Source organism: Penicillium argentinense (assembly GCF_028826775.1).
Source record: "Penicillium argentinense strain IBT 30761 chromosome Unknown utg000001l_segment0_segment0, whole genome shotgun sequence".
Classification (NCBI taxonomy): domain Eukaryota; kingdom Fungi; phylum Ascomycota; class Eurotiomycetes; order Eurotiales; family Aspergillaceae; genus Penicillium; species Penicillium argentinense.
In genome coordinates, this window is record NW_026622660.1 from 1425377 (window position 1) to 1449943 (window position 24567).

At 52.4% G+C, this 24567-nt stretch overlaps 6 protein-coding genes across 6 annotated transcripts; 4 read left to right on the forward strand and 2 right to left on the reverse strand.

The window, feature by feature from the left end:
• Positions 1-588: 588 nt before the first annotated feature.
• On the reverse strand, positions 589-2384 carry N7532_000474 (uncharacterized protein; the record flags this gene model as incomplete). The annotated part of the gene is made up of 6 exons (XM_056612978.1): positions 589-824; positions 885-998; positions 1054-1552; positions 1600-1930; positions 1987-2062; positions 2120-2384. 6 exons carry the CDS (start codon positions 2382-2384, stop codon positions 589-591), a joined length of 1521 nt encoding a protein of 506 aa, XP_056480202.1.
• Positions 2385-3663: 1279 nt separating this feature from the next.
• On the forward strand, positions 3664-5178 carry N7532_000475 (F-box protein; the record flags this gene model as incomplete). Its single annotated transcript, XM_056612979.1, has 1 exon — positions 3664-5178. One exon carries the CDS (start codon positions 3664-3666, stop codon positions 5176-5178), a length of 1515 nt encoding a protein of 504 aa, XP_056480203.1.
• A 4364-nt stretch (positions 5179-9542) lies between these two features.
• Positions 9543-13172, forward strand: N7532_000476 (uncharacterized protein; the record flags this gene model as incomplete). The annotated part of the gene is made up of 1 exon (XM_056612980.1): positions 9543-13172. The coding sequence occupies one exon, from the start codon at positions 9543-9545 to the stop codon at positions 13170-13172; it is 3630 nt and encodes a 1209-aa protein (XP_056480204.1).
• Positions 13173-14621: 1449 nt separating this feature from the next.
• On the forward strand, positions 14622-15745 carry N7532_000477 (uncharacterized protein; the record flags this gene model as incomplete). The annotated part of the gene is made up of 2 exons (XM_056612981.1): positions 14622-15156; positions 15210-15745. The coding sequence occupies 2 exons, from the start codon at positions 14622-14624 to the stop codon at positions 15743-15745; spliced, it is 1071 nt and encodes a 356-aa protein (XP_056480205.1).
• A 1035-nt stretch (positions 15746-16780) lies between these two features.
• N7532_000478 (uncharacterized protein) lies at positions 16781-18203 on the forward strand (the record flags this gene model as incomplete). The annotated part of the gene is made up of 2 exons (XM_056612982.1): positions 16781-17748; positions 17774-18203. The coding sequence occupies 2 exons, from the start codon at positions 16781-16783 to the stop codon at positions 18201-18203; spliced, it is 1398 nt and encodes a 465-aa protein (XP_056480206.1).
• Positions 18204-22789: 4586 nt separating this feature from the next.
• On the reverse strand, positions 22790-23917 carry N7532_000479 (putative glycerol dehydrogenase; the record flags this gene model as incomplete). The annotated part of the gene is made up of 4 exons (XM_056612983.1): positions 22790-22811; positions 22876-23071; positions 23123-23503; positions 23557-23917. The coding sequence occupies 4 exons, from the start codon at positions 23915-23917 to the stop codon at positions 22790-22792; spliced, it is 960 nt and encodes a 319-aa protein (XP_056480207.1).
• Positions 23918-24567: the final 650 nt, after the last annotated feature.

Consider the following 24567-nt stretch of genomic DNA (forward strand, 5'->3'; position numbering starts at 1 on the left):
CAATAAGCTATTCCCAAAAGTCGGAAGATGCTCGGGAAAAACTTGGCTCAGTCCATCAGTTTCAGCCTAAGCAGGCGACGCGATGATCCAATTGGAGCTTGGCGGCTGGAGCCATGCAGGGCTCTAAACAAGCCATTGCCGTGTGGGGCATGCTTGTCTCACTTTGATCTCGGCTCGTGCGGATGATGCCGCCTTCAACTGTGAGTATCTTGGCTTCATTGTCAAAGTAATTGAGAGTCGCGCAATTCAATGTTTTGGTGCGCTGCATCGATCAAAATTGGGGTTTTACACTTGAGAAAAAACGCGTGGACATTGCCCCTGATGATGATCTTCCGTTGGCTATGGAGCCGAATCTCGGATGCAGGGGATGGCTAGCCGCTAATTATTCAGATACAGAAGTACCAAAAGAAGCAGGTGGCATGTTCTCGAGTATCGTTTGGTACACATCATCTTCTAGTATCCGCGAAAAGACTTAACATGATTTACACCCGGCCAGATCCGTTACATGAAGGCAAGACATCACACTCCTGCAGACAAGGACTATCGGGCCCACCACGAGCCAGAACATAGGTTTATCCACCAAGAAGCTTAAGCCTCAACGCAGTCATAGCTTTCCGAATTATCAGGGTCCCCGGTGTTCCTCAATCGTGCTGTCTTGGGCCAAGGGCACAGTTTGCGTGTTCGCGACGAGCCATCTGGCGGATTTGTCGAATAAATATAGGTAGGAAATGTGCCATTCTCAACCCAAGAGATAAGCGCATCGCTCACATGGTAAGTGGCAGGCACAGAGGAATAAGTTGCCGCTGCGCCACAGTGGCCTCCACCTGATAAGTCGGATTTAGCAGCCGTCAGGGGCAAGTATTTCAGATAGAGCATCATCTTACCCGGTACCATGTAAAGACTGAAAAAGTCACCGACTGATCCACTTGGACTCGCTTGTTCGAGATGCTTGAGGTGCTCAATGGGCCAGGTCGGAGCATTGTAGGGGTCAGTCCAACCTGATGATTGATAAGCCTCCTTAATTCAGACTGAAGGAGACAGAAGGCGGCTTACCCTGCGTCACAATCATTTTGCCTCCACGTTGCCGGAAAGAAGTGAGATCAACACTGGTCTCGTCAATAAAAGGGCCTGCGGCAAAATTGACCTTGGCGACATCTCTATCGAAGTCGAAGGTGTCAATGTCATATGAGAGATTATGATAAACCAGGTTTTGCAAGAGTGGCGCAGCATAATCAAGATACAAAGATGTCTCTTGCATTAGCCACTCTCGTTCCGAGCCCAGACTGAATCCTGGATAGATCTTGGCGTGGGTTCTCGGGTTTTGAGGTCCCGCGTAGAAAGCCTTCAATGCCTCAAGCTGCTTCGGAGAAAGGCATGCCTGGTTTTGCTTGGACGCTGCTGTTTGAGATGAGCATACCAATGTGTTCACATCAAAACGGCAGCGAAGAGGATTTTCTATCAGGCCGTCTCTGACTCCATCTAGCTCATCACAAGCATCCAGAACCTTTCTGGTCGTATCGTTGAGGATGGCTTGGTCGAGAAATGCATCACCCTAATGCCTGTTAGTTGGCTAATCGAAACAAGTTCGGGGTAGCAGACCTTCGTATGTCTTCCATTCCATAAGAAGGATAGCATCAGGTGTGAGTACCAGTTTCCTGGAGACCCCGCATAAATCCCATCAAAAAGATGAGGATGGTATTGGGCGAGCGCGAAGCCCTGCGCTCCTCCGGTGGAGCATCCATTATAGTAACTTTTTCTCGGCGAGCGATCATAGAATAAGGATGTAATGGTTCGAGCTGATATGGTGATGATAGCAATTGAATCATGAATCCAAGCTTTTGTTTGCTCCACATCATTTAGGAATGGGATATACTGCCCAGGAGTAGTTGTTCCGTTACCATTTTTAGCTTGGCGATGCCCGGAATCACCACTAGAGAGATCATTAGCGGATGTGGACACATAGGAGGGACAATATCTTAAACATACCCAGCCACAGCGAAGCCTTGTTCTAATTGTTTTAACATGTTGTCTGTATCAATCGTCCCGGCAAATCCTCCATTCCCTGGCCCCACAATTAGCCGATCCCTGACGTGCCGTGTAATGTGAGGACAAAACTTACCCACTACCATGAATCTCTCGTTGTAAGCTGAATGTGATGGAAGCCATAGCTCGAAGCCCACGGAATTGTTTGCTTTTCCATATGCCACGGATCCCACAATCCGACAGTATGGCATACTATCCTCGGGCAAACGGTGCTCTGCAGGCTCAATACTGTGAATGATTGTTCCAGGGATATCATGATGTATCCAAAATTCGGAGCATCTCACAGCCTGAGAGCTGGTGGGCCAGCTGAAGACCATGAGGGCATATAGAGGGATTCTCATTGTGAGTTTCGAAGCTGCAGGGATCTTCAATGAATAGTATCGAATGGAATGCCCCAGTCGGGGCAATGCTACCTAAATAGCTGCCACAATCACATTAAAGTTGCATTCCACTTGTTTTCTCCGCATCGGTATGCGGGTTCCAAAACGGACGTCGGGTCCGTTGGCCGATGGGGCTTTCCCCAAATAGTTTGTCCTGCTCCACATCCCCACAAATTATAACCCCCAGCGCCAGAGACTTCCGTGACAAAGAAACACAAAACACAACTCAACGACAAGAAAGTGCATCTGGGATCGCAATATGGTCGGAAATGGCGCGTTTTGTGCGATGTGGATTAACTTGTCAGTAATATATGCCTGTGCCAGCAAACAACGAGACGTATCATCCAGTATAGCAAGGGCCAGCCAGGCTCAGAGCTTCGTGGTAAAGACTTCCAGTTGTTCGAAACAACGCATCTTAGGGCGCAGCCAGAAGAGAACTACCCACAACGGATAGGTTAAACGCCATTGGAAGTAGTGCCCTAGGCGCGATAGATTGTAGCACTGACTGTGTTGCTTTGAATGAAACAAGATAGGCCGCAACGCCCAGGTCGATCGTATTGAGAAGCGTTTGATGCTCTTCAATATAGCAATGACATCGTCGACGATCGAGACTCGGGAAGTATTGACAGGACTGTCCACGTTTGTCAGTTCCAATTGCTCGAGTCGATCTGCGGCAGCACATGGAATCTTTTCTCGATGCATCTTTCAGGCAGACACAGGTCAATTGGAGCAGGCTCCGGTTCTAAGACTCTTCAGGTGATAGAATGTGGTGTTCATGAGCTGACCGCCCAAAGGCAACACTCCAGGCGGTGTTGCAGGTGAGTGGTAATGAGGCCTTCACATGATGAAATCTCCGCTAACTCTCTGATAAGATCTCCCTCCTGCCTCACATCTCTCCTTCCCTCTGCATATCTCTCTATCCCTCCACCACCACATCATCGGATACTCAAGGTTGGTTAATTTTCCCCCATCCTACCACTGAAATCTGTGAATGCTAACGAAATGTCTCTTTCAAAGACAGATCTGAAATCATTACCCTCGTTTTCCGCAAAAGGACAGCGACTCGGAATTCGGAGAGGCTTCAAGCCACAGCCTCGTGGTGGTCGCCCATCTCGACGCAAGCCAACTTGAAGCCTCAACTCAACGACCAATCCACGAGCCACCCTCCTCATACTTCACCCTTGCCGGCTCTTTCTTCGAAGCTGGACTTGAGCCTTTCTCTATCCACTATCTTCCTCAAATGGTTCCACCCCCGGGCATCCAATCCACCACTCCGCCACCCCTGCCACTCCCATACTGGGGAGCTGAATTCCCCACCTCCATCGGTCCCCTAAACTGGTATTCACAGATGCCTCAGACTATGATGGAACGGTTCTCAATGGCAATCACGAAGCCCGGCAAAACCGCTAAGAAAAAGACGCACATAAAACTGCCCATCACGAAGGAAAGCCCCTTCAAACAGCTACCAATGGATTGTTGGGTCCACATTGCAGGTTATCTGTCACAACAGGATCTTCTTTCCCTGTCCCAAGTTTCCAAAGCACTCAATTCTGCAGCCGAACCCCATCTTTACAAGCGGATCGAGTTTGACTGGTACGACCCTCCGCTGCTTCGGATTCTCGCTTTACTGGACATCATCCAGAAACGACCCCGACTAGCTGACTACGTTCAATATGCTAGCTTCCTCTCTCCCCGGGTGGTTCATGTGCCTCGCAGATTGGAGTTGTATAACTCTGGTTCCAGTCAGACCCTCAAACGCCTCTACCCGGAGGTGCATTCGTTTGCTAAACGTCAGTTCAGAAGAGCGGGTCTTAAACTTGGATCACGGTGGGGAGAATATCTGAGATTCGGACATGTCTATGCCTATGCTGCTGTGCTTGTCTCTCAGTTCAGGAACCTCCGAGATCTTCGGCTGGATTATCAATTCCTCAAAAACCCTCAGTTCATGATGTGGGTCATTGAGCATGGTAGAAAGCTTGCCGCGTACCCCGACTCACGCCAGGCACGGAATTGTTCTATCTCCAAATTCCATCACCTCAAGACCATTGACCTGGGAAGCAACCTGACTTGGCGTTACCAGCGCGGAAAGGAAAACGTCTCGTATGGCAGCGACAGCGTCCTCAGCTTGCTGGATCTACCTAACCTTGAGTCTATGGCAATTTTCCTGCGAGGTACCATGTTGATCGAGATCACTGAGGGGATTAAGGACGATCCGGCCCTCGTGAACATTCGAAAGCTTGCTATTTCTGGAACGACCAATCGCAAGGGTGCCTCGGTGCCTACACTGATACGCTTCTGGACTGACAAAGAAGGCCGCCCCTGGGGATGGAAAAGCCACCTCTTCTGCGATCTGCTGCAGAGTTTCTTCCGCTTGGAATCCCTGAATGCGCCGGCCTCCTTTTTCCTTCGAGAGGAATTGGTGGAATTTGACCGGGAGGCCACCCAACCTCGCCTCAGAGACGCGCTCCCGGAAACTCTTCAAGAACTTTGGGTCCAGGTTGACTTTGGAAAGGATACACGCCAGTTTACCCGCTTCCTTCAACTCCTGGAAGCCTTCCTTGAGAACAAACCCCGTGAAGCCCTGCCCAATCTCCGACGCATTTGTCTCTGGAGAGGAGTGGACTGGATCCAGACCGTGCACCACACTGCCTTGACCTCCATCTTGCACGTTTATCAACTAGCTTTTGCGGCAGGTATTGAGTTTGGATATGACGTCCCGTTCAACCACATGGGAGGGCTGCTCAAGGAGCTCTGATTCGAAATCGAATTGGAATCCGCACCGTGTCTTGTGCAGCCGCAGTTGCAGCCGCCTTTCACAAATCGACAGCACAATCGACAAAAAAAAAAAATTGAAAACAACTAACAAAAACAACCAGAAAAATACCCTGAATAGCAGGCAGCTAACTCCCATGATTCCCAATCAATCCTGACTTTGACCAACTTGTCTTTTTCCCCCTTTTTCCTTCATCAGTACCCGCAGCCCAATGCTTTCCAGTCCATCAGCAGAGCCCTCGATCTCATAGATTCTCTCCTTTTTCCCATAATTTCCGTTTCCAAGAGATGATCAAAAAGATAAATACATCAATCACGTTCAACCCTTTCCTTACACTGGCCTAGCAGAAGTGACATTAATCTCCATCTATGCTTAGTGAAATATAATGTTTATTGTATACTATTAATATCAACTGTATATTGACTGCCCGTCATGTTATTCGACGATCTTCACGGGAATGAAGTCATGATTGCTGGTCTCGGCACTCTCTGGAGGGTAGGTTGAACCCTTACCTAGGTCGGGTAGGTAGTGCATTGCCGTTCACTAATCTCGCCTCAATCCGGACTGGTTGGGGAGGTCCTAGATCACGAAGCAGTGTTGAATCAAATAGATTACGAGACTGCCCTAAACCCTGGAGGGACATCGAGGCTTAGCCGACCACTACCACAATACCGAATACCGAATACTTCGTACAAATACGAGGTTCACGCCAGCTGGAGGGCCCACTGCCCCCCAGGGCCGTCGTTGTCGCGAGCCCCGACGGCCCCCTCCAATTCGCTCCCACCAATTTTTCGTGAATTGGACCGTCACCTGCTGAAATTGGGCACCGAGGCGGGACTCGCACATTACTGTGCTAGACATACTAGTGTCACGACCTGCTAGTTAAGGTAGTGAAGCGACCAGACGAAACGGCGTCCCGAACTTAAATTCCAAAACGAGACCGTTAGGCAACTCTGGGGATGTTTCCGATTGCCATTGTACCTATTTTACTGCAAGACCATTATTAAGCCGCAGCATGGCCTCGGTCAGCCCTAGCACCATTGTAGCGCAAGAGTGGTCTGGAAGTCCCTCTGTAATTTGATCGCACGCTGAAACAACGGCCTTGGTCTCAGTGCGGAGTCGGGCGATTCCAAAGAACAGGGCGATCGGCCCTTCGACATGGTCCTTAGGCCCCGGTCGTGTTTCTGGAAACGAGCATTGGATGAAGGATCTGGAGGAAGGGCTCGCGGAGGATTTGGTCTTTGCTTCGATCGATCTCCGGTCGATCCATGTAGGCGTGTATGGCCATATCGCCCTGAATTTGCATTTCCACGATTCGAAGACGGGCATATTTTGGTCGGTGGGCATTTAATAGATTAATAGATTAATCGATCAAATAGATTAACCGACCAGCGCATCGGGGATCCAGGCCCAGCGTAATAGTTAACTAGATCGAACGGGAAGGCCTGAGGCTTACTCAGTTTTTAGCAAATCTTCTCCGCTGGACTCCTCTGGATGGCAATTCTTCCAACACACCAAATTTCTTCCGCCGGGCTTGAGCTGTTCCGATGGGCCTGGTGGACCTGGGCGGCTCCACTTTTCAGGTACGCCTTTTTCTTTTCCGAGGCGATTGCTAAAGAATGGGCCTACATACATAAATAATGAGTTCTATGTGGTGTAAGTGCTGAGGGTATCACATTGAAGCAACTGAGATTTGATAGCAATACAACATCCTCCCACACCCGCCTAGTGTACTACTTACTGGTGTATTCGCATTCACGCTGGGCCTGATCCCAACTTTTCCTTTCAATACGAGGCTAACGCGGGCTAGTCAGGGGCAGCGGTGTCCGGCCGTCCAATCAGCACGCACGGGGAACTGCCCGCAGTTTTAGGGTGCCACCCCGGGGGTGCCCATTCAGATGCCGGCGTGAAGAGAGGGGGAGTGCGTCGGCTTTGCTTCGACCACCTTTCAAAGGGGAGGACACCCGGTGGACCGCCCAACCCGCACGCACTCGAGATCGCAAGCGAAGGCCTCGGTTCGCTCGCTGTGCGCGTTGTTTGGTACGCCCTACCCCCGACGGAGTAGGCCAGCCGCCCATCTGTCGCATACTATGGCCTGAGGTTCTGGGCTCAAGGTTTGCCCACACTGGATCCGCCAACAACGGCTGTCAAGCCTCACACCGGCTCTCACTTGCGACCCAGAAGATGCGCTAGGGATGTGGCCTCTGGTCGGGGATTACGTCCGCGCCTGAGTCCCGTTGAGCTCCTTTCAATCGTCTCCGGCCCTCCGTCCAGCTGGCCGGAGGTTCATTTTCAGGTCTGTGCTGCATGATCTCATGGTCCCACTACCTCTGAGGATCCTGATTCCCATCGCCCGGCAATGATGCAACGGACTGCCTTCTTTGAAACAAACTGCAATGCTAGGTGGAAACCGAGGACGGGCGGCGCCCTGTCCACCGCTCGTCTTTTGGTCCTCTCCAGATGGGATCCACCGACGAGAAAAAAAAAATAAATAAACATTCGCGAAAATATCCAAATCCAAATCATAACAAAAAGATCGATGACGATGCTGCCGAGATTGCCTGCCTCGGACGGTTCCCTAACAAAGAAGGTGGCACGGCAGGTCGATAGCCTCAACCACATATTGTTCCTACCCTAAGGTACATGGGCATCTGCGAGCAGGAGCGATCCCAGATTCAGCCTGGCCCACCCGGTTCCTGCACGACGCAGGAGGCGGCCTTCGGAGAAATGGTAGACAGATAGAGTCATTCAATGCGCGGCGTGGCGGAGGAATGGGCTGCATGCCATCGTCCACACGAGCGCGGCTATTTCGCAACCCGGCGAATTTGTCGACATAAATTGCATTGTCCGGGGCTCCGCAGCGCCTGCACCAAGGCCATCTCGCCTCCTGCACGACGCAGGAGAGATCGAGGCGCTGCAGCTGCGGCTTTCCCGGCATGCAAGGAGTAATTGATTTCTAATAAAACTAGAATCCTTCTACAGGCAGTGCAGAGTACACAGTGTACAGGTACGGAAGTGGAGGAATCGGACCCAGCGATCGGCCTCAAATCAAGTTCGTCTGCGATCGGAGCACCTAGAGGCAGAGCGTTCGTGATGGGCATGTCCCGCGTCCAGGCCCTCGGAACGAGCGGAGCCCAGCAATTTCCATGATCGCAGGGCGTTGAGGAGCATCTGCATATTTGGCATGGATCTTCGACGCGTCCGCCCTCCATCCTTCATCTTCATATAGCCCCGCGGCACCGCAGCGCCTAGAATGGAACGAGCATAGTTTAACCAGGCCTCCGCAGTGGGCGTTCAGCCCGGGGTCCAACTGGATCCTGGTCCTGGGATTAACGTGTATGGTAGAAATAAAATAAACTGGGGCCAGGAAATGATCCATTCAACCTGCTGCGGTACCATACCGTACCGCCAATACCGTACGGGCCTGCAAGGGACCCTTCGATTTGTTCCACCGGGGATTCTCGTCCGGTACGCCTGCACCATGGATGCGCTTCGGGAAGCCCCTGGTGACAGATAAACAAAGATAGCTGCATACTCGCTCATAGCATTCTGCGAATAGCATCATCGTAGAAGGAGAGGAGGCAAAAGAAATACTCAATACTAACCGATAATTAAAGAACATGTCATACTGAATAGTGATCGCCTGAACGGTGGGCTCGCCGGGGACGATCCGGATCCAGATCCCTTTTTTTTTTCTGCGATATTTCTAGCCCGTTACAACATTTGTACCCGGAACTCAATACTAGCCGCTCCCCCATTCCCGCGACGCATCGCATTCTTCGAGGTCCCTCCTTCCCTCTTCTAACAGTCCTCTCGCCCCTCAGTCGCTCTTTCAACCTGTCGAATTCAAGTCAGTATTGTTCCCGCTGGAAAATTCGCCCTGCGCCGCCAACCAACCAATTGTCTGCGCCACCCTTCCCTTGTTCCTCGTGTGATCTGTCGACCGGCTTCGCCCGCCGTCACCCACAGCGCTTGATTGGCGCTCGACCCCTGGACATTCCAGCTGTACACGGTACGCGAAGGAAAATCAAATCGCGGGGGCCGTTCATTACGCACACTTCGTCCCCCAGGACTTCTAGTCCCCGTCTTCTCCCATCTGCACCGTCTTGCGCCGGATGGCCATGTCGCTCTCTTCGTTCTCCGGATAAGGATTAGCCTAGTAAGTACGAGATTGAATGGAACTCGAGACAAGTCTCTGTGTGGAACACGCTGGGGAGACTAACAAGTTCCGTGATGAAGCCATAGTCATTCGCTTTACTCGTTATTCGGTCTAGTACCGCCCCCGAGGATCCTCCTCGCCCGTCACTCTCTTTGGCTCCCACTGGACGAAACACCCCAACGCCACAATGAATCGATTCCGTAAACACAAGAAGAACAAGGAGGTGAAGGACACCTTGGAAGAGCTGGAGGGTGGGTCGACGACGACCACGAGTTCATCCCCGTTCAGCTTGAAACCATCCAAGAAGAAGGAAGCCCGCGAACCGAAACCAGAGCTAGATTTTGCCGCAGCTCTCCCGCCGACGGATGATTTTCGAACTAGTCTGCTGATGCCAAAACTGTCGGCCCGATTCAGCATGCTGCGAGAACAGGACGACCCAGAATCCAAGATGGGCAAGGCTAGCGACGACAGCGTGCTGTTTCCCAAACGTGCTTCCCGATTGAATCTCTTCGGCCACAACCCCAATATTCTCACAGACATTGACGAAGTATCTTCCAACGACGGGAGTCGACCTTCAATTGCCCTGGGACGCACCGATTCCTACGCTTCTGGTGCCGATATTGGATACGGCACAGACGACGATCGGCCTCAGAGTGGCAGTATCATGAGCAGGGCCCGCCGAGCAGACGGAAACAACTTGTTCGGTGGTCGCCAAAAGGTATACCGGATTCCTGTGCGTGCTGGTGGTGCTCCGTCACCAAGCTCCCCAGGCGGAATGGGCAAGGCAGTCTATGAACATGACTTGAACCTGTCCGCTTTCCAGAAGATGCGTCGCAAGGAGAAGGAGGAACAGGCTGCTGCGGAAGAATCTGCTCGCGAATATGCTGCTCATGAGTACGAGGATACGATATCTACCAATTCGTCTATCAACCGGACGACCTACTCATCCATAGCCTCCGGGCCCACCGTTAATACTCGCACGTCGACCGCCGCCACCTCCATCGACGAAAACCAGCTTGGTTCATCTCAGGGTCAGCCTCCTAATAATGCAATTCCCGAAGCTCCTGTCGAGGCTGGGCCACCTTCAGCCATGTCAACCCCGCGCAATGGATCTGTCCGATCTCGACGTCTCTACGGCCAGGGATTGACACAGACGGCACAGAATCAGCAAAACTCGACTTTGTATCGTCTTGAAAGTCTCAGTCGCCAGCGCGCTGGAACCCCTGATTCCCTTTCTTTGAACCGAAACTACTCTCGCAGCGCCACAAATTTGCGTGATCGGCTGCAGAAACTGGCAATTGCCGAGCCAGCTTCTACATCTCGACCAACCAGCCCGCCGTCATCTGCTACTTCACCGAAGCAACCGACAATCCCCGAGCCTGCACCAAGGGATCGTATCTCGCCTACGGCGGCCAGTTTCGGGGCCGCACCTCCCCTGAGCCCGCCTTCAAGCGAAACGGATGATGGCGCTTCCTTGTTGGCGGCGGCATTGAACCCAGAGGACCATGGCAAGGCTACCGCTATGGGTCTGTTCAATCGACCCGCTACTGGATTCGACGAGCAGGCTTTCTCTCGTCGTCAGCTTCAGATGCATCAGGGCCGCGCAACTCCTCCCCCGCGACGACCTTCACCGCCACGTCGGGCCCCGCCCCAGGAGCCTGCCAGCCGCTCGCGCGGGCTTTCCAAGTCAAGCTATCGCTCTCGAGCAGAGTCTGCTTCCTCGCACTATAGCAGTGACGCTCACCACGGCATGGACCAATCTCGAGACGCCTCGCCCTCGCGGCCCGGCGTGTCTGCCACCTTCTACGCCAACTCCACTGCAAGCGAGTCTGGAGACGAAGGCGAGGATCGCCGATCGTACGAGGTCTCGTCCGCTACATCTTTGGCAACTGAATACGGTCAATTCTACCAATCCAACACTGCAACTAAGCCGCCTACCCCCAATGGGGAGCAACTCGAGACTCTCCCCGAGGTGCGTTATTCGGATCTGGGTGACCTCAAGCCGATTGAGGAGAATGATCCAGAGGAGACAAATGCCTCGGACAAGGCACAAGACAATGAGCCTCCCAGACCTGACTCGCCAGTCATTCAAGCTGGTTTCGGTCTTGGTGGAATTCGGTCTCACCTTCGCCAGGAGAGTGACAAGTCCTCCATCTTCCCTCCTCCTTCTCCCGGTCTGCCGCAGCAGGAGATGAACTCGAGCAAGGATGCTCCGCAAGATCCTGTCCCAGAGGATATTCCCACGCCCCCGACTGAGGAGAAACTCCCCGCAGAGGCTTTCCCCGAGCCAGTTCAGCAGCCCGAGACGTCGAGCCCCCGAGCTCCTTCTAGACATTCTTCTGATGTCTCGGTTGAGCGCTCTAGTGAGGACTCCTCTGACAACGGGACTTTCGGCAAGGTTCCTTCATGGAGAGAAGAGTTGGCCTACCATCACCGCCGGGATGGTAGCACCGAAACTCAAAAGGAACGGGAGGAGTTTGCGATTGAGCTCGCTGAGCGACGCAAGAAAGTCCAGGAGAAATTGCGTAGCGTGGCTGAGAGTGAGAGTCGCTCTAGCAGCCCTACCTTTGGCCGCTCCACCCCGGATCTTAGCGCTGGGCCAAAGGCTGGCAATGCCTTCTCTATCCTGAAGCACAAGTCGGGCAAGCAGGGCCTCGGGAAGCCTGACCAGAAGAGCTTGTACGGTTACAACAGCTCCTCCACTCCCGCATTGGTCGAAGAGTCCTGGCGGCACGAGGAACGGCCAGGATTCTCCTTTGGCCCTGGCCGCTATGCTAATAGTTCTCCCCACGTCCCAACTGAGCGCTCGTTCCGTTCCCGCATGCCAACAATTAGCCGCGGCAGCCACGAAGAGTCGCGCGAGTCCAGCCGTAGCCGCGGTGTCTCCCCGCAACCTAGTTTCCGAACCCAGAGAGACCGCTCGGGCTCTGATGGTTCGGGCCGCTCCAAGAGCCGCTCCAGGTACCGCGAAAGAGATGATCTCCAGACCGTGGACGAAGGCTCAGTCATTGCACATGAGAACTTTGTTATGCCCGACAACTTCGAGCCACCCGTGCCTGCCACGGCCCCTGGCTCGAGACGTCCCTCCGTGGAGATGACCGAGCCATTCGTCTATGATCGCTCTTCTTCTGCCGCTTCGGGCAGATACCGCAGTGCCAGCCGCTCTGGCTCTGGCAATCCGAACTTCCAATACGAGCGACCCTTCCACTTCAACCAGGCCGCTCACCCGCCATCAATCATCGGTGCTTCTCCTCGACCATCTCCGGCCACCCCGGCCTACTCGGCCAATGCGACCCCCCCGTTGCACGACGTGCCTCCAGAGCAATCTCCCGCCTCGGCTCTCGCGTCTGCTACTAATTCTGGTGGCAACCCTCTGCCCCAACGTACCCCCGGACACACCATGCTTCAAAAGCGCACCATTAATAAGAAGCTGATCTCGGAGCCCACCTTCGTCTCATCGACCTCCAACGTTCCCACTGTCGGCCTTCCACCAGGTGCTATCCCATCTAATGGAGCCCCTCCCCTGCCTCCAATGAACCCACGTCGTCGCCGTGGTACCCAAACCATAATGAGCGCCTTCCGAACCGACAAGCACGACTCGTCCCGGGCCGCATCCCCAGCCCCGAGTCTCGGCGAAGAGCATACCTCATTCATGGAAGACGAGAAGCGACCTCCGTCCCGAAACCGCCTCCGCAAAACATCCAGCGCAGGCGGCAGCTTAAACGCCCGGGCACGCCAGGAGGCAATGGCTGGTCCGGCCCCTGCAGTCCCACAATATCCTCCTCCCGCCATCCCCGTTGACGGCGGCATGTTCTGATCGAAACCCGATCCACTCTTTGAATTTTTTTTCTCTTTGCCTGTTTTTATTGCCCTCTTTCTTATCCTGGCTTTGTGTCGTGCCACATATCTCAACTGCTCGGATTTGCTTGAGCGACCTCTTTCCTTTTACACTTTTTCCCTTGTCCTTTGACTGTCTTCATCAAACTTCACGACTATATACCACCTGGTGCATTTTTGAGCGTCTGTCGTCTACTCTACCTACACATTTTCTTTATTCTTGTTGTTTTCTTTGGACAGTTCTGTTGAACTCATATTCCCGAGCAAAGGTGTAACCAGGTGTATTTGAATTGAAAATGTATCCATATTTCTTTTACTTTTCTCTCATTGATCTATATGTGTAGAACACAATTAATCTGCACGAGCAACCTTTTTTTAGAAGCTCGAAAGTTGAAATAGAGTAGCTCGTACCTTGGTTTACACTGTACACCCGTGGCTTACACGTGATGCGATGGGGCGTGCATTGGCAGCTGCAGGAACGGGAAGATCCGCAACGTGGCGCACGTGATCTTGATAACCCTCAAAACTATATCTCAGCCCAAAGTATTATTATTGTTTTTTGTTTGCGCACACTTTAGCCTGTATACAAACAGGTCAATTTTAAGATTAATCTTAAGGCATATTGAGACTTGGATACATTGTAGATATTGGAATCGAGCTATCTTAGGGGAACGTACAATCCTGCAGTTCCGTTAAATGTGAATGCATCTATTGATCAAACCTCGCATGCTTTGCTTCATTCATTAGTTAAAGCAATGGTATATACACTCAAGAGCATATTGAGTGGTGCCTCGATATCTGGGTACAGGGTGAAATTCTTCGTGTGCATACGTATGGTAAGCCGCGTATGGTAGCCTGGGAGCTGCTGTGAGCTTCCAATTCAGGCGCCAGGGGCGGTACCGTAATTTTGCATGTGCTAAGCGCGAAGCGCACCATTTCATCAAAAGCAGCACTTAGAACTCTCTTAATTACTGGGATTGCGATTCCAGCCTTGGGACATTTCAAATAGAGTGAATATCCCCTGAGATCAATTATTGACACAGATCGAGTCCTTGTAGAGCCCGTAGCTATTAGATTTGAGAATGGGGTTGGAAATCTGGAGAGGCGTCTCATGGTACCGTATTAATAGCGGCTTCCATTCACTGATCGCTGCCTTGGGCGGGTGATGGTTTTCATAATGTTGCCCACGCTCCGCTCTCTGTTCCTCTACCACCCTCCTCACAAGCTCGTTTCCCACAGTGCACAGCAGCACAGCTTGATCACAGCTATCAAAAATAGCTTATTTAAATATCATCAAAGGTTAGTACAGCATCCAGGACACATTTAATCGTGGACCCCGATGGGGTCCGTCGACGGCGCACGCGCTGACGATGCCGTCCAAAGCGTTAATTATCGAGTCCGAAAGCCCTCCACTTTCTTTTGCGGTTAAATGAAAATGGCACACTTTTACTCGCGGATTGTTGCTGGGAAGGACGACGAGTATAATGACTCGGAATTGGCCAAGTTGAAGAAGAAATTGTCGTCCCTCGCCGACCACGACGAGCCGGCCAATGTGCCCGAGGATTATGTCGACAGCGATGAAAGCACCGACCATGACGAGAACGACTACGAGGCCGTGCGCCACTATGCTCAGAAGGTCGACGAGATTCTGGGCAGAATCGCAAGCCAGGGCACTAATGTACACCCGGCCAGCAACACCGCGTCGAGCTCGACCGTCGTCCCCGTCCCCGTCCCCGCCCCCTCGTCCGAGGTGAAGCCCGAGTCCGCTGCACCGCCCTCAAAGTCTGGTCCCAAGGGCCACGAGATGGATGCCCCGTCTGCCCCGACACAGCAGACGGAGGTCAAGAAAAAGAAGAGGGCCAAGAAGAACAAGAGCAAGCGCCGGGGCAAGAAGCACCGCGCCGCTGGGAGCGCCGGTGCTGCCGCTGCAGGTCCGGCCAAGTCCGTCGAAAGTGCGGACGAGAGTGAGGCTGAGAAGGGAAGTTCTGTGGTCGCGGCGGCAACCCAGGTTTCCCAGCCCACTTCTACCCCCCTGTTCCTCTTCTGCCCGCCGACCTTCTTATCACTGAGGCCCGCCACACCTCACCTTCTCCTGCCCCGTCTCTCGACAAAGCAGAGGCCATGCCCCTCGGGGAGGACTCTATCCTCCCCGGCACCCAGCAACCTGTCGCGGGTGGTGCTTCAATTGCCGTCGACGTATACACGGGGCCGTATATCGTCGACCCTGCCGATTGGCATCCCGAAGCCCGCCCAGCCGACGTTCACGAGGCCCCTGGTCCAGGATACGCCCCCGAGATGGGCGGCCTAGGTCAGTGCCTCCCGGCCTATGGGCCGGTGGTTGGCCAAGTGACGTCGGTGACGGTGCTTCGGCCCTCGCCATTCCAGAGCGAGCCTCGCGAGGGGCCGTTCTGCTATTGGACCCCTGGTTGCTTTTACCACAACCAGGGTGGCAGCAGCCATAGCCACCCTGGGTGCCACCCTCCGCATCGAACCTGCTGCTGTGCCCATGCCCCGGTTGACTGCCTGTTCGAGCATGTAGTTCGTTACTACTAGAACAGCGGCAACGGTCAGCAGTTGGGGGGGTTTGGAGGGGGTTTGGAGGGGGTTTGGGGAGCCATTGTGAGCCCCGTGGAAGATGAATCGCATTCTCGCCACTAGTGTGTGAGTGAAGATTGAAGATGGAGTGATGGGTTGTGGAGGAGGAGAAGATTGAATGCTGGTGGGAGTGGGTGTGTACGAGTAGGAATGCCAGTAAATTTATTTTTTTCTTGCATCTATGATTTAAATCCCTACGTGTAGTATGATTGTAGTGTCTTGATGCACCAATATCATTCCAGTTGGGCGAGATCCTTAGTAGAATGAGAAGAAGGTGAACAGAATTGCTGGAGGATGAGAGGAAGATGAGAGGTGAGGAAGCAATAAGCTTGGGTATCTTGATATTATTTTACTGCTAAAGCGTTAATTTTCCATTACATCTCTTTTCTGAGTGTTTTCTGCATCATTTCATTGCCTCAATTCCTTAATATAATTCTAATTGCTGATTGTAAAATGAGAATGGAGTGAACGGAATTAATGTGGGAGCAGAGGAAGACAAACAGGACATAGAGAACAATAAAGATGTACGACTAATGAGCATATGGACTTCAGATATCCACAGAGGTCTCTTCTTCCAGTACGCCTTGTTCGAGTACTATAGTATCTCATGGGACAGTTGTATTGACTCGATATCCCAACATTTTTCTAATGTGCGTAGGGTACACCCGAATGGACAATTGTAGATGCAATGGCGGGCTCCTTGTAAATGGCAAGTCCCGTGCCGTCGCCCACCCATGTATTGACTGGCAGTGAATGAGCCGGCTGATTCACTTGGGAGAGGGTGACGGCACGGGACTTGCATTCACTGGGAGGTAAGTGGGATTTATTCTGCTATCCAATTCCATCATTTTCTCCCTTCGCAACCCCTCTTATCTCCCTATTTTTACCGTTTCTTTCGAGTCCCACTGATTTGGACGCAAATCTCTCTTACCAACCGCCGTTGAGAGCAGCCCTCCATCTAAGCTGGAGAAAACCAAGAACCTGGACACCGGGATGACCACCTCGACTCCCTCCCCTCCTCCTCCCACCCTTCCCTCTTCTTCGTCCTCTCCTTCCCCTCTCGCCCCGTCCGTCGTGAAGCTCTTCCAGGTGAGCCGCAAGGCGTGCTCCAGCACCTTCCAGCTGCGAGTTCGCTCGGCCACCTCTTCTTCCTCGTCCACCGAGAGTGGATCTTCTGGTACGTATTCGACTTCTGCAACTTCCATCCGCTCGAATACCGCGGAAAATAACAATGAAGTAGCCGTGGCCACTGTCGGTGGTAGCCAGGCCTCCCTCGTGGACCATCCCATCCACGCCTTCCGCCAGGTCCGCTACATGTTTGGCTCGGCCACCACTGCGGACTTCCACATTCTCCTCGGTCACAACAGTGTCCTGGATCCCCTCCTCGCGACACAAGCTGGATTCCACACAATCTTCTTCCTCCACATGGCCACCATGGCCCTCAGTCCGTTCATGCAATATCTCATGGACGCCATGGTGTACCAGCAGCAGAACGGATTCCAGTACATCCACGTCGCCGCCGGTCCCGCCTTCAATGCTTATGCATTCATGGCGTTTTCTGAGGCCCTCCGGGCTCTGTACGGTGCTCCACTGGTCAGTCATGATTGGCTTTTTGACATCGTGACCCAGTTCATGGGTGTGCACCTCAACGCAACGAATATCAACGTTGTACGGGTCCGTTGGGCATTGTGCTATGCCACTTCAGGTATCTTTCTGGGAAGAATGGACGTCGCAAACCGAGGCATTGACCTCGCCATGAGCCTGATGGCCTGGGACACCGTCGAGATCCTGATTGACTTCGGCATGGCTCCCCACAACTACTTCCTGACCTGCCGCCAGATGAAGGATGTCACCCGGAACGCAAGCCTAAACTTCATCAAGGAATTTGAAAAGAACGCTCCTAAGAATGTCCTACACGAGGCTCTCCAGTTCATCGGCAGCTTCGTGACCCCCAACTTCCAGTTCGACCACCGTGCGCAGGCCCAGTTCATCCGCGGCCGCATTCCCCCCGGCCTTTGGACCCTCCCCCGAATTGGACCTCACCGATGAACGCCTCGAGTACATCCACTTCGGTGGCCGTCCCTCCCTCGCGGATCTCGCTTCTCGCGACCCGGTAGCTCGGGTTGCTTCCGCTATGCTCCTGACCCTGCCGTTTGACATCTTCGCCAGGCTTGTGGGCATCATGAATGTCCATTACCGCGTTGACGAGGGTCTGCTTCGTGAGGTCGTTCGTTACCGTGAGCAGCGGCGCCTTAAGGCCATTGAGGCCTGGAAGAAGCGTGTTTGGCCGACTCAGCCTCTGTACGAGGATGGACTGGAGGAGCTGGCGAACGAGGAAGTTGTTGCCGTCTCGGAGGAAGGGGTGCCATCCGTCTTCCGTCGTCGTGTGGGTCTTAAGCACCCGCAGATGCTCTAGGTGTTGAAGGGCGATGCGGAGACCGGGGTAACCCCGACGAGGAGTGATGGGGCTGTGTGGGCTAATAAATGTACTGGCTGCATTGCAGCCAAGTCAATCTTAAAATAAAATAAAAATTTAATAGGGCGATGGTTACCATCATCATCATCATCATCATCATCATCATCATCATCATCATCATCATCATCATCATCATCATCATCATCATCATCATCAGTATTATTATTATTAATACAATCTCAATGGATCCAGTTCACAGCGCATTTTCTGTTGATTAGTAAATCACAAGTAACCAGATAAGAGAAGAAAAAGAAAGAGAACGAGAGACTGGATAGTGAAGATGATATTTCACCTTTAGAACGTTAATTTAACCGAAATTGTCATAATACTACGACATCTGACTGTCTAAACATGATATATCGCAATATAGTGCACTGCGATGGTACAACCTTGATGTAGGGTACTATCAGACAGCCTGTATCGTGGGCCAAGACCCTGGCCCCTTAAAGCCTTACTAGAAAAGTCTAGCCCCACACCAAGGAGAAACAGAAAATCAGAAAGATTGTAAATAGCCATATGTTCATATATATTATCGCATAAAGTATATTATGGGAGAAGCTATAGCCGACACCCTGCTTGACATGAAGGGAGGAGTTTTTGAACGAGATTCTGGAGTGATGTGATAAATGTTCCACTCGTGGAACTTTTTGATTCATAACAAGTGAACCAGGTAACCCTAACACTACAAGATTACATTGTACTGTCTATCCAAATATTGTCTATACCTCAAATATGTCCCAGAAATACAGCGTCTAGCCACCAGGCCCACTTGCACGTCATGGGGAAGCCAAACTTGACACTTTACTGAAGACAAAATGCCACAAGATCTTCTATATGGCCGGTTCATTGGAGTGCCTGTCGATTTACAAGAAAAAGCTTTGAGCGTCGACGCCGTGTTTGACATGTAGGAAGGAGGACGGACGCACTTCGATGGCAGGTCACGTGGCATCAAACATTCTCTCTCAGTCTCTCCTCTTTCGTTCTTTCTTTCCTCCCAAGCCTCAATCCCTTCATACTTGAATACATTTTTGCCATCACAGTGCAGCCAAGCCAAGCCCATCCCGCGAGATGTGGCAACTGCGAGTCTGGCCACCTGAGTCTCTCTGGGGCCGGACTACCTGTGCTGGCCGATGTTCTCAAGCTAGCGGGTTGAGTTCGACCGCCGCATTTTCCTTAAACAGGTGGCTTGGAATCAGGGTCTGGGTACCGGTCCACCTGCCAAATCACAATGCAGCCAAACCCCAAAGAGGAGATCTGGGTCCAAGGTGACAAGACGTGCAAGCCTTCAAAAAGGTAACTTTCGCTCCACAAGGACATGATCGCTCCAGTCCGGGTCGCAACCCAACCTCTGGGCTCAAATGAGCGAAAGGATATCAACACGCCCCGAAAGATTTGGTAAGACATCACTAGGAGACTTCTTCCTTCTTTAACCCTCCGCTTCACTATGCATCTCCCAATACTACGGCCACACAGAAGCTAACAACACAACTATCCTCAGCGGCAATCATGGCCACAAACCCACCCCCCCCCGCTGGCGAGCTACAGCTTAAGGCAATGACCTCAGAGTGTGATCGCATTATCTGCGTTCTAAAAGCCCACCCTGGAGCACAAGAGGGCCTGCCGCCTATTATTACCAGACCCATCAACACCAAACCGAACAAGCCACGGCGCATCTCCAGAATCGGTGCACAGCTGCAGAAAAGTGCTTAAATGTCATGTGAGCATAAATAAGTGGATATGCCTCCCAGTTCCTAACTTAGCAGATTAGTTCACGCTATATTCGAGTCCTTGGAATGGAGGACTACTTTGCCACCAGAGACCACGAGGACTCTATCAGATCATCCCACAAAGAGGTAAATGCCGGGTCCGTGACGAGTATATTGGCAAATATAGTTAGTGCCTGCGGCTTCCGCGTCAAGAAAAATCACTTGGTGATTTGTCCAGATCCGGCTGGTACCCTTCAAGACACGTTTTCAAGTCGAACAGACTTTCAAAATGCTGAGAAAGCCGCGGGCTATGTGGCTACTTCAGCTGGATAACGTAATCGGTAAGCGAGCCGCGCATGTAAGCCAGTCGCGCACCCACCCCAAAACGCGTCTATGAATTAGCACTTAATTCATTCAACCACCCACCATGCCACCAATTCGTGCCAGAGGCTCTACAAATTCAACAGAGCAAGAGGGTAGGATATTATTAGCCATCCAGGCTATTAAAAATCAAGAAATATCCTCCGTTCGCAAAGCTGCGCGCATTTATAATGTGCCTGAAACTACACTTCGCGATCGTCGTCACGGCACCACAAATCGCGCGATTTCTCGCGCAAATTCGCATAAATTAACAGAAATCGAAGAGGAATCACTTCAAAAATGGATACTCTCTTTAGATGATCGCGGAGCAGCGCCCCGGCCATCTACTGTACGCGAAACTGCGAATCTTCTTCTCGCGGCCCGCGGAACTACACCAGTTCAAACCGTCGGAGAAAAATGGGTTTATAACTTCGTAAAACGACACCCAAGCCTATCATCCCGATTCTCAAGACGTTATAATTACGAACGTGCGAAGTGCGAAGATCCAAGAATCATTAGGGAGTGGTTTGATCTTGTTCAAAACACCATTCTTCAATACGGCATCGATCCCGACGATATTTATAACTTCGATGAGACTGGTTTCGCGATGGGATTAACAGCGACCGCGAAGGTTATCTCGAGGGCTGAATACTACGGTCGGCGATCGCTTTTACAGCCCGGAAATCGCGAGTGGGTGACTACAATCGAGTGTACGAATGCTTCAGGGTGGGCGCTCCCTCCGTGTGTGATTTTTAAAGGCAAAGTTTTGATCGAGGGTTGGTTCGATAATCTTCCGATAGACTGGAGATTCGAGGTTAGTCCGAATGGCTGGACTTCCGATGAGATCGGCCTTCGTTGGCTCGAAAAGCTCTTTATTCCGTCGACTTCTTCGCGTGTGAAGGGAAGGTATCGACTTTTGATACTCGATGGTCACGGAAGCCATTTGACTCCGAAATTCGATGAACTTTGTGAAAAAAACGATATTATACCAATCTGTATGCCTGCGCATTCGTCTCACCTTTTACAGCCACTCGATATCGGCTGTTTTGCCGTGTTAAAGCGCTCGTACGGTCGGCTAGTTGAAACGAAAATGCGGAACGGAATCAACCATATCGACAAACTTGATTTCCTCGAGGCTTATCCTTCCGCGCGAAACGAAGCCTTCCGCTCCGATACTATTTTAAATAGCTTCAGAGCAGCTGGTTTGGTACCTTTTTCACCCGATCAAGTGATCTTAAAGCTTGATATTTGTCTTCGAACCCCGACCCCCCTCCGAGCCGGGATAGCGAATCAAGCCAGAATTTTACACCAAAAACCCCTTTTACCGATAAACAGGTACGTCGGCAAGCTTCATCAATCAAAGCTTTACTTCGTACGGGGTCTCGAAGTCCACCAAGCCCATCAGATCGAGCGTTAAACCAGCTTATTAAAGGCTGCCAACTTTCGATGCAGAGCGCTACTTTACTAGCGGAGGAAGTCAAAGGATTACGGGCGGAAAACGAGAAGAAGAAACAAAAACGCACTAGATCTCGCAGGCAGATGCCTTCCACTGAGGGCCTCTCGGTTTTCGAGGCCTCTGCATTAAAAATGCAGTCGCAGCAAGCAATTGAACCCGCTCCACCCCCGGGGATGGAAGGCCTTCGGAGGGTTTACAGCCACCTACGCGGGCCCAGCGAGGATGTGGAATATGTAGGCGCCCGGGACATAGAAGGGAGACATGCCCAGATAGACCAGCAAGTTAGCTGAATTAGATTAATAGCGTTTTTGTTGAAATAAATGCATTTAAAATTAATAGGTTGCTTAAGGTGCGCGACTGGCTTACATGCGCGGCTCGCTTACCGATTACGTTAGAACCGCCTTAGTGCTTACCCTGGACGGCAAAACCGCCAAGGATGAAAGACCCGGGGGCCACAGTTGCAACCCGGCATCCAGAGGTATTGCACTGACAAACCGACGATGTTTGTGGCTACAAACACCGGGTTTGTCGATGCGTGACCGATTGCAGGGGCTATTGCAAAGACCTCCCCGGTAACCGATTCGAGATGGAACAGCACATGAAAAGTACTGTCGAAGGTAAAAAAATACGGGATCGGTCTCTACGGGTTACCTCGGAAGCCCCAAGGTCTGTTTTCATATCAATACCATGACCGTCAATTTCTGGCCGGAGGACATGAATGAGTCTGCTTTGCCCATTATGCCATAACCAGCACCCCGGTCAGGTATGCAGCCTGCTGCGTGGATCGACGGAGACGGCTAGGGTTGGAACGTTCTAGGCTTCCCAAGGAAGATTCTGGGAAGAGGAAAGATGGTTAAACTAAAGATCTTCTCTCTCGACTGTGCGGGGGGCAGAAAGAGGATGGGGTGGTTTACTTTCGCTGCAGGCACATCACACACAATTTCTAGAAATCTAAAAACTTCAACTCAGGGGATTCTACACTTTTTAAAACATTTTCTAATTTTCTATTCATAGTCGTGAAGAATCCTGTCTATCCAAATGTCATATATACATGTCCCAGAGATATCAAACAGCCACCAGGGCCACTTACATCTTATCGGGGAAACCAAAGTTGACACCGAAGGGAGGGAAAACGAAACGTTGGAAGGCCTTCTTGGCGGCCAGGTCGTTGGAGTACTTGGCGATGGTGGCCATGTCCTCGGCGTCCAGGTGGATCAGGTCATTGCGGTTGGCCGCGATGCGAGCGGGGGTGACGGACTTGGCGAGAACGGAGGAACCGCGGGCGACTGCAAAACGTTAGATAATATTCATGAGGAATAGATACGGGGGAAACATACTGTGCCAGCTGAGCAGGACAGTAGCAGGAGTGACACCGCGCTTGTTGGCCACGGCGACGATAGGCTCGGCAGTGAAGAGAGGGCTGCCGGTGCTGCCGAGAGGGCTGTAGGCAGTGATGTGGATGCCCTTCTTGTTGCAGAAGTCGACAATCTCCTGCTGGGGCAGAGAGGGGTGGTTCTCGATCTGGTTGGCGGCCGGGGTGATGGTGGCCTGGGGCAGGAGCTCCTCCAGATACTGGACACTGTAGTTGGAGACACCAATGGCCTTGACCTTACCCGTGCCCACGAGCTTCTCCATGTCCTTCCAGGTGGTGACGTGGCTGTGGCTGTGGACAATATCCCGCGAGCCGTCAGGCAGCTTGGGGAAGATGTTGTGGTTACCTGGATCTTGTAAGCTGCGGTTTCCAGGCCTTATGCGACTTTCAGAGACTCACCCTTGGGGTTCATGGCCAGGGGCCAGTGCATGAGGTATAGGTCGACATAGTCGAGGCCCAGGTTCTTCAGACTGGTCTCGAGACCCTCCTCCACGCGAGCGTGGAAGGAGCACCACAATTTGGTGGTAACGAAGAGGTCCTCGCGCTTGACGATACCGGCAGCAATGGCCTCCTTGATACCCTGACCGACCTCGTGCTCATTGCCGTAGCAGAGAGCACCGTCAATGTGACGGTAGCCGGCCTCGATGGCGTGGCGCACGGCATTGGCGACCTCGCCAGGAGCGGACTGCCAGGTTCCCAGACCGAGAGCAGGAATCTCGGCGCCGGTGTTGAGCTTGAAGCGGACGTCTGCTGCAGCCATTGTGTATGTGTGAATTGGATATAGAGAGGAATTGGAAGTAAGAGGAAGAAAGAAGAAAAGAGGGCGGGGAGCTCGATGTAAAGATGGCCCGAGTCAACCCCCCACGCGGGGTGTTTTGCCCCGCCGTCGCCCTTTGCCGATTTCTCCATCAATCAAACCCGGCCCCCAAACCCCCGCCCATCGCAGCCGCGAGGTCGTTGCGTCTCGACTCGACTCCATTGTCTTCTCAATCGCTGAGGGGAGATTTCATGGCAGCTTCATCCCGAATCTGTTCCTGCTGTGCCCCGGGAGCATCGACAGCCAGCATGATGACGTCCTGTCGGAGCCCCTCTGCAATGCCCCCACGTCTCACATCGCGCCTCACATCGGCAACGGAGACTGGGCTGAGCAGGACCCCTCGATTGCTCGATCGGGAAACGTTTCGGCGAGGGCAGCTGCTGGCAAGGGACCGGGCAATGTAGCCCGTTTGGGTCGAGCCACACAGGGCTGGTGCATCAGTCAGCCCCGGAAACCAGAATCCTAGGCCTGTCGCCCACGCCTGACATCACTTCCCCACGTGTCCACCAGGCGACGGGGGCGGCCCAATCAGCAACCCTGCTGGGCCAGGGGTGGAGTGGGGGTCGAGATACGGATTCTGGAATCCGTGATGA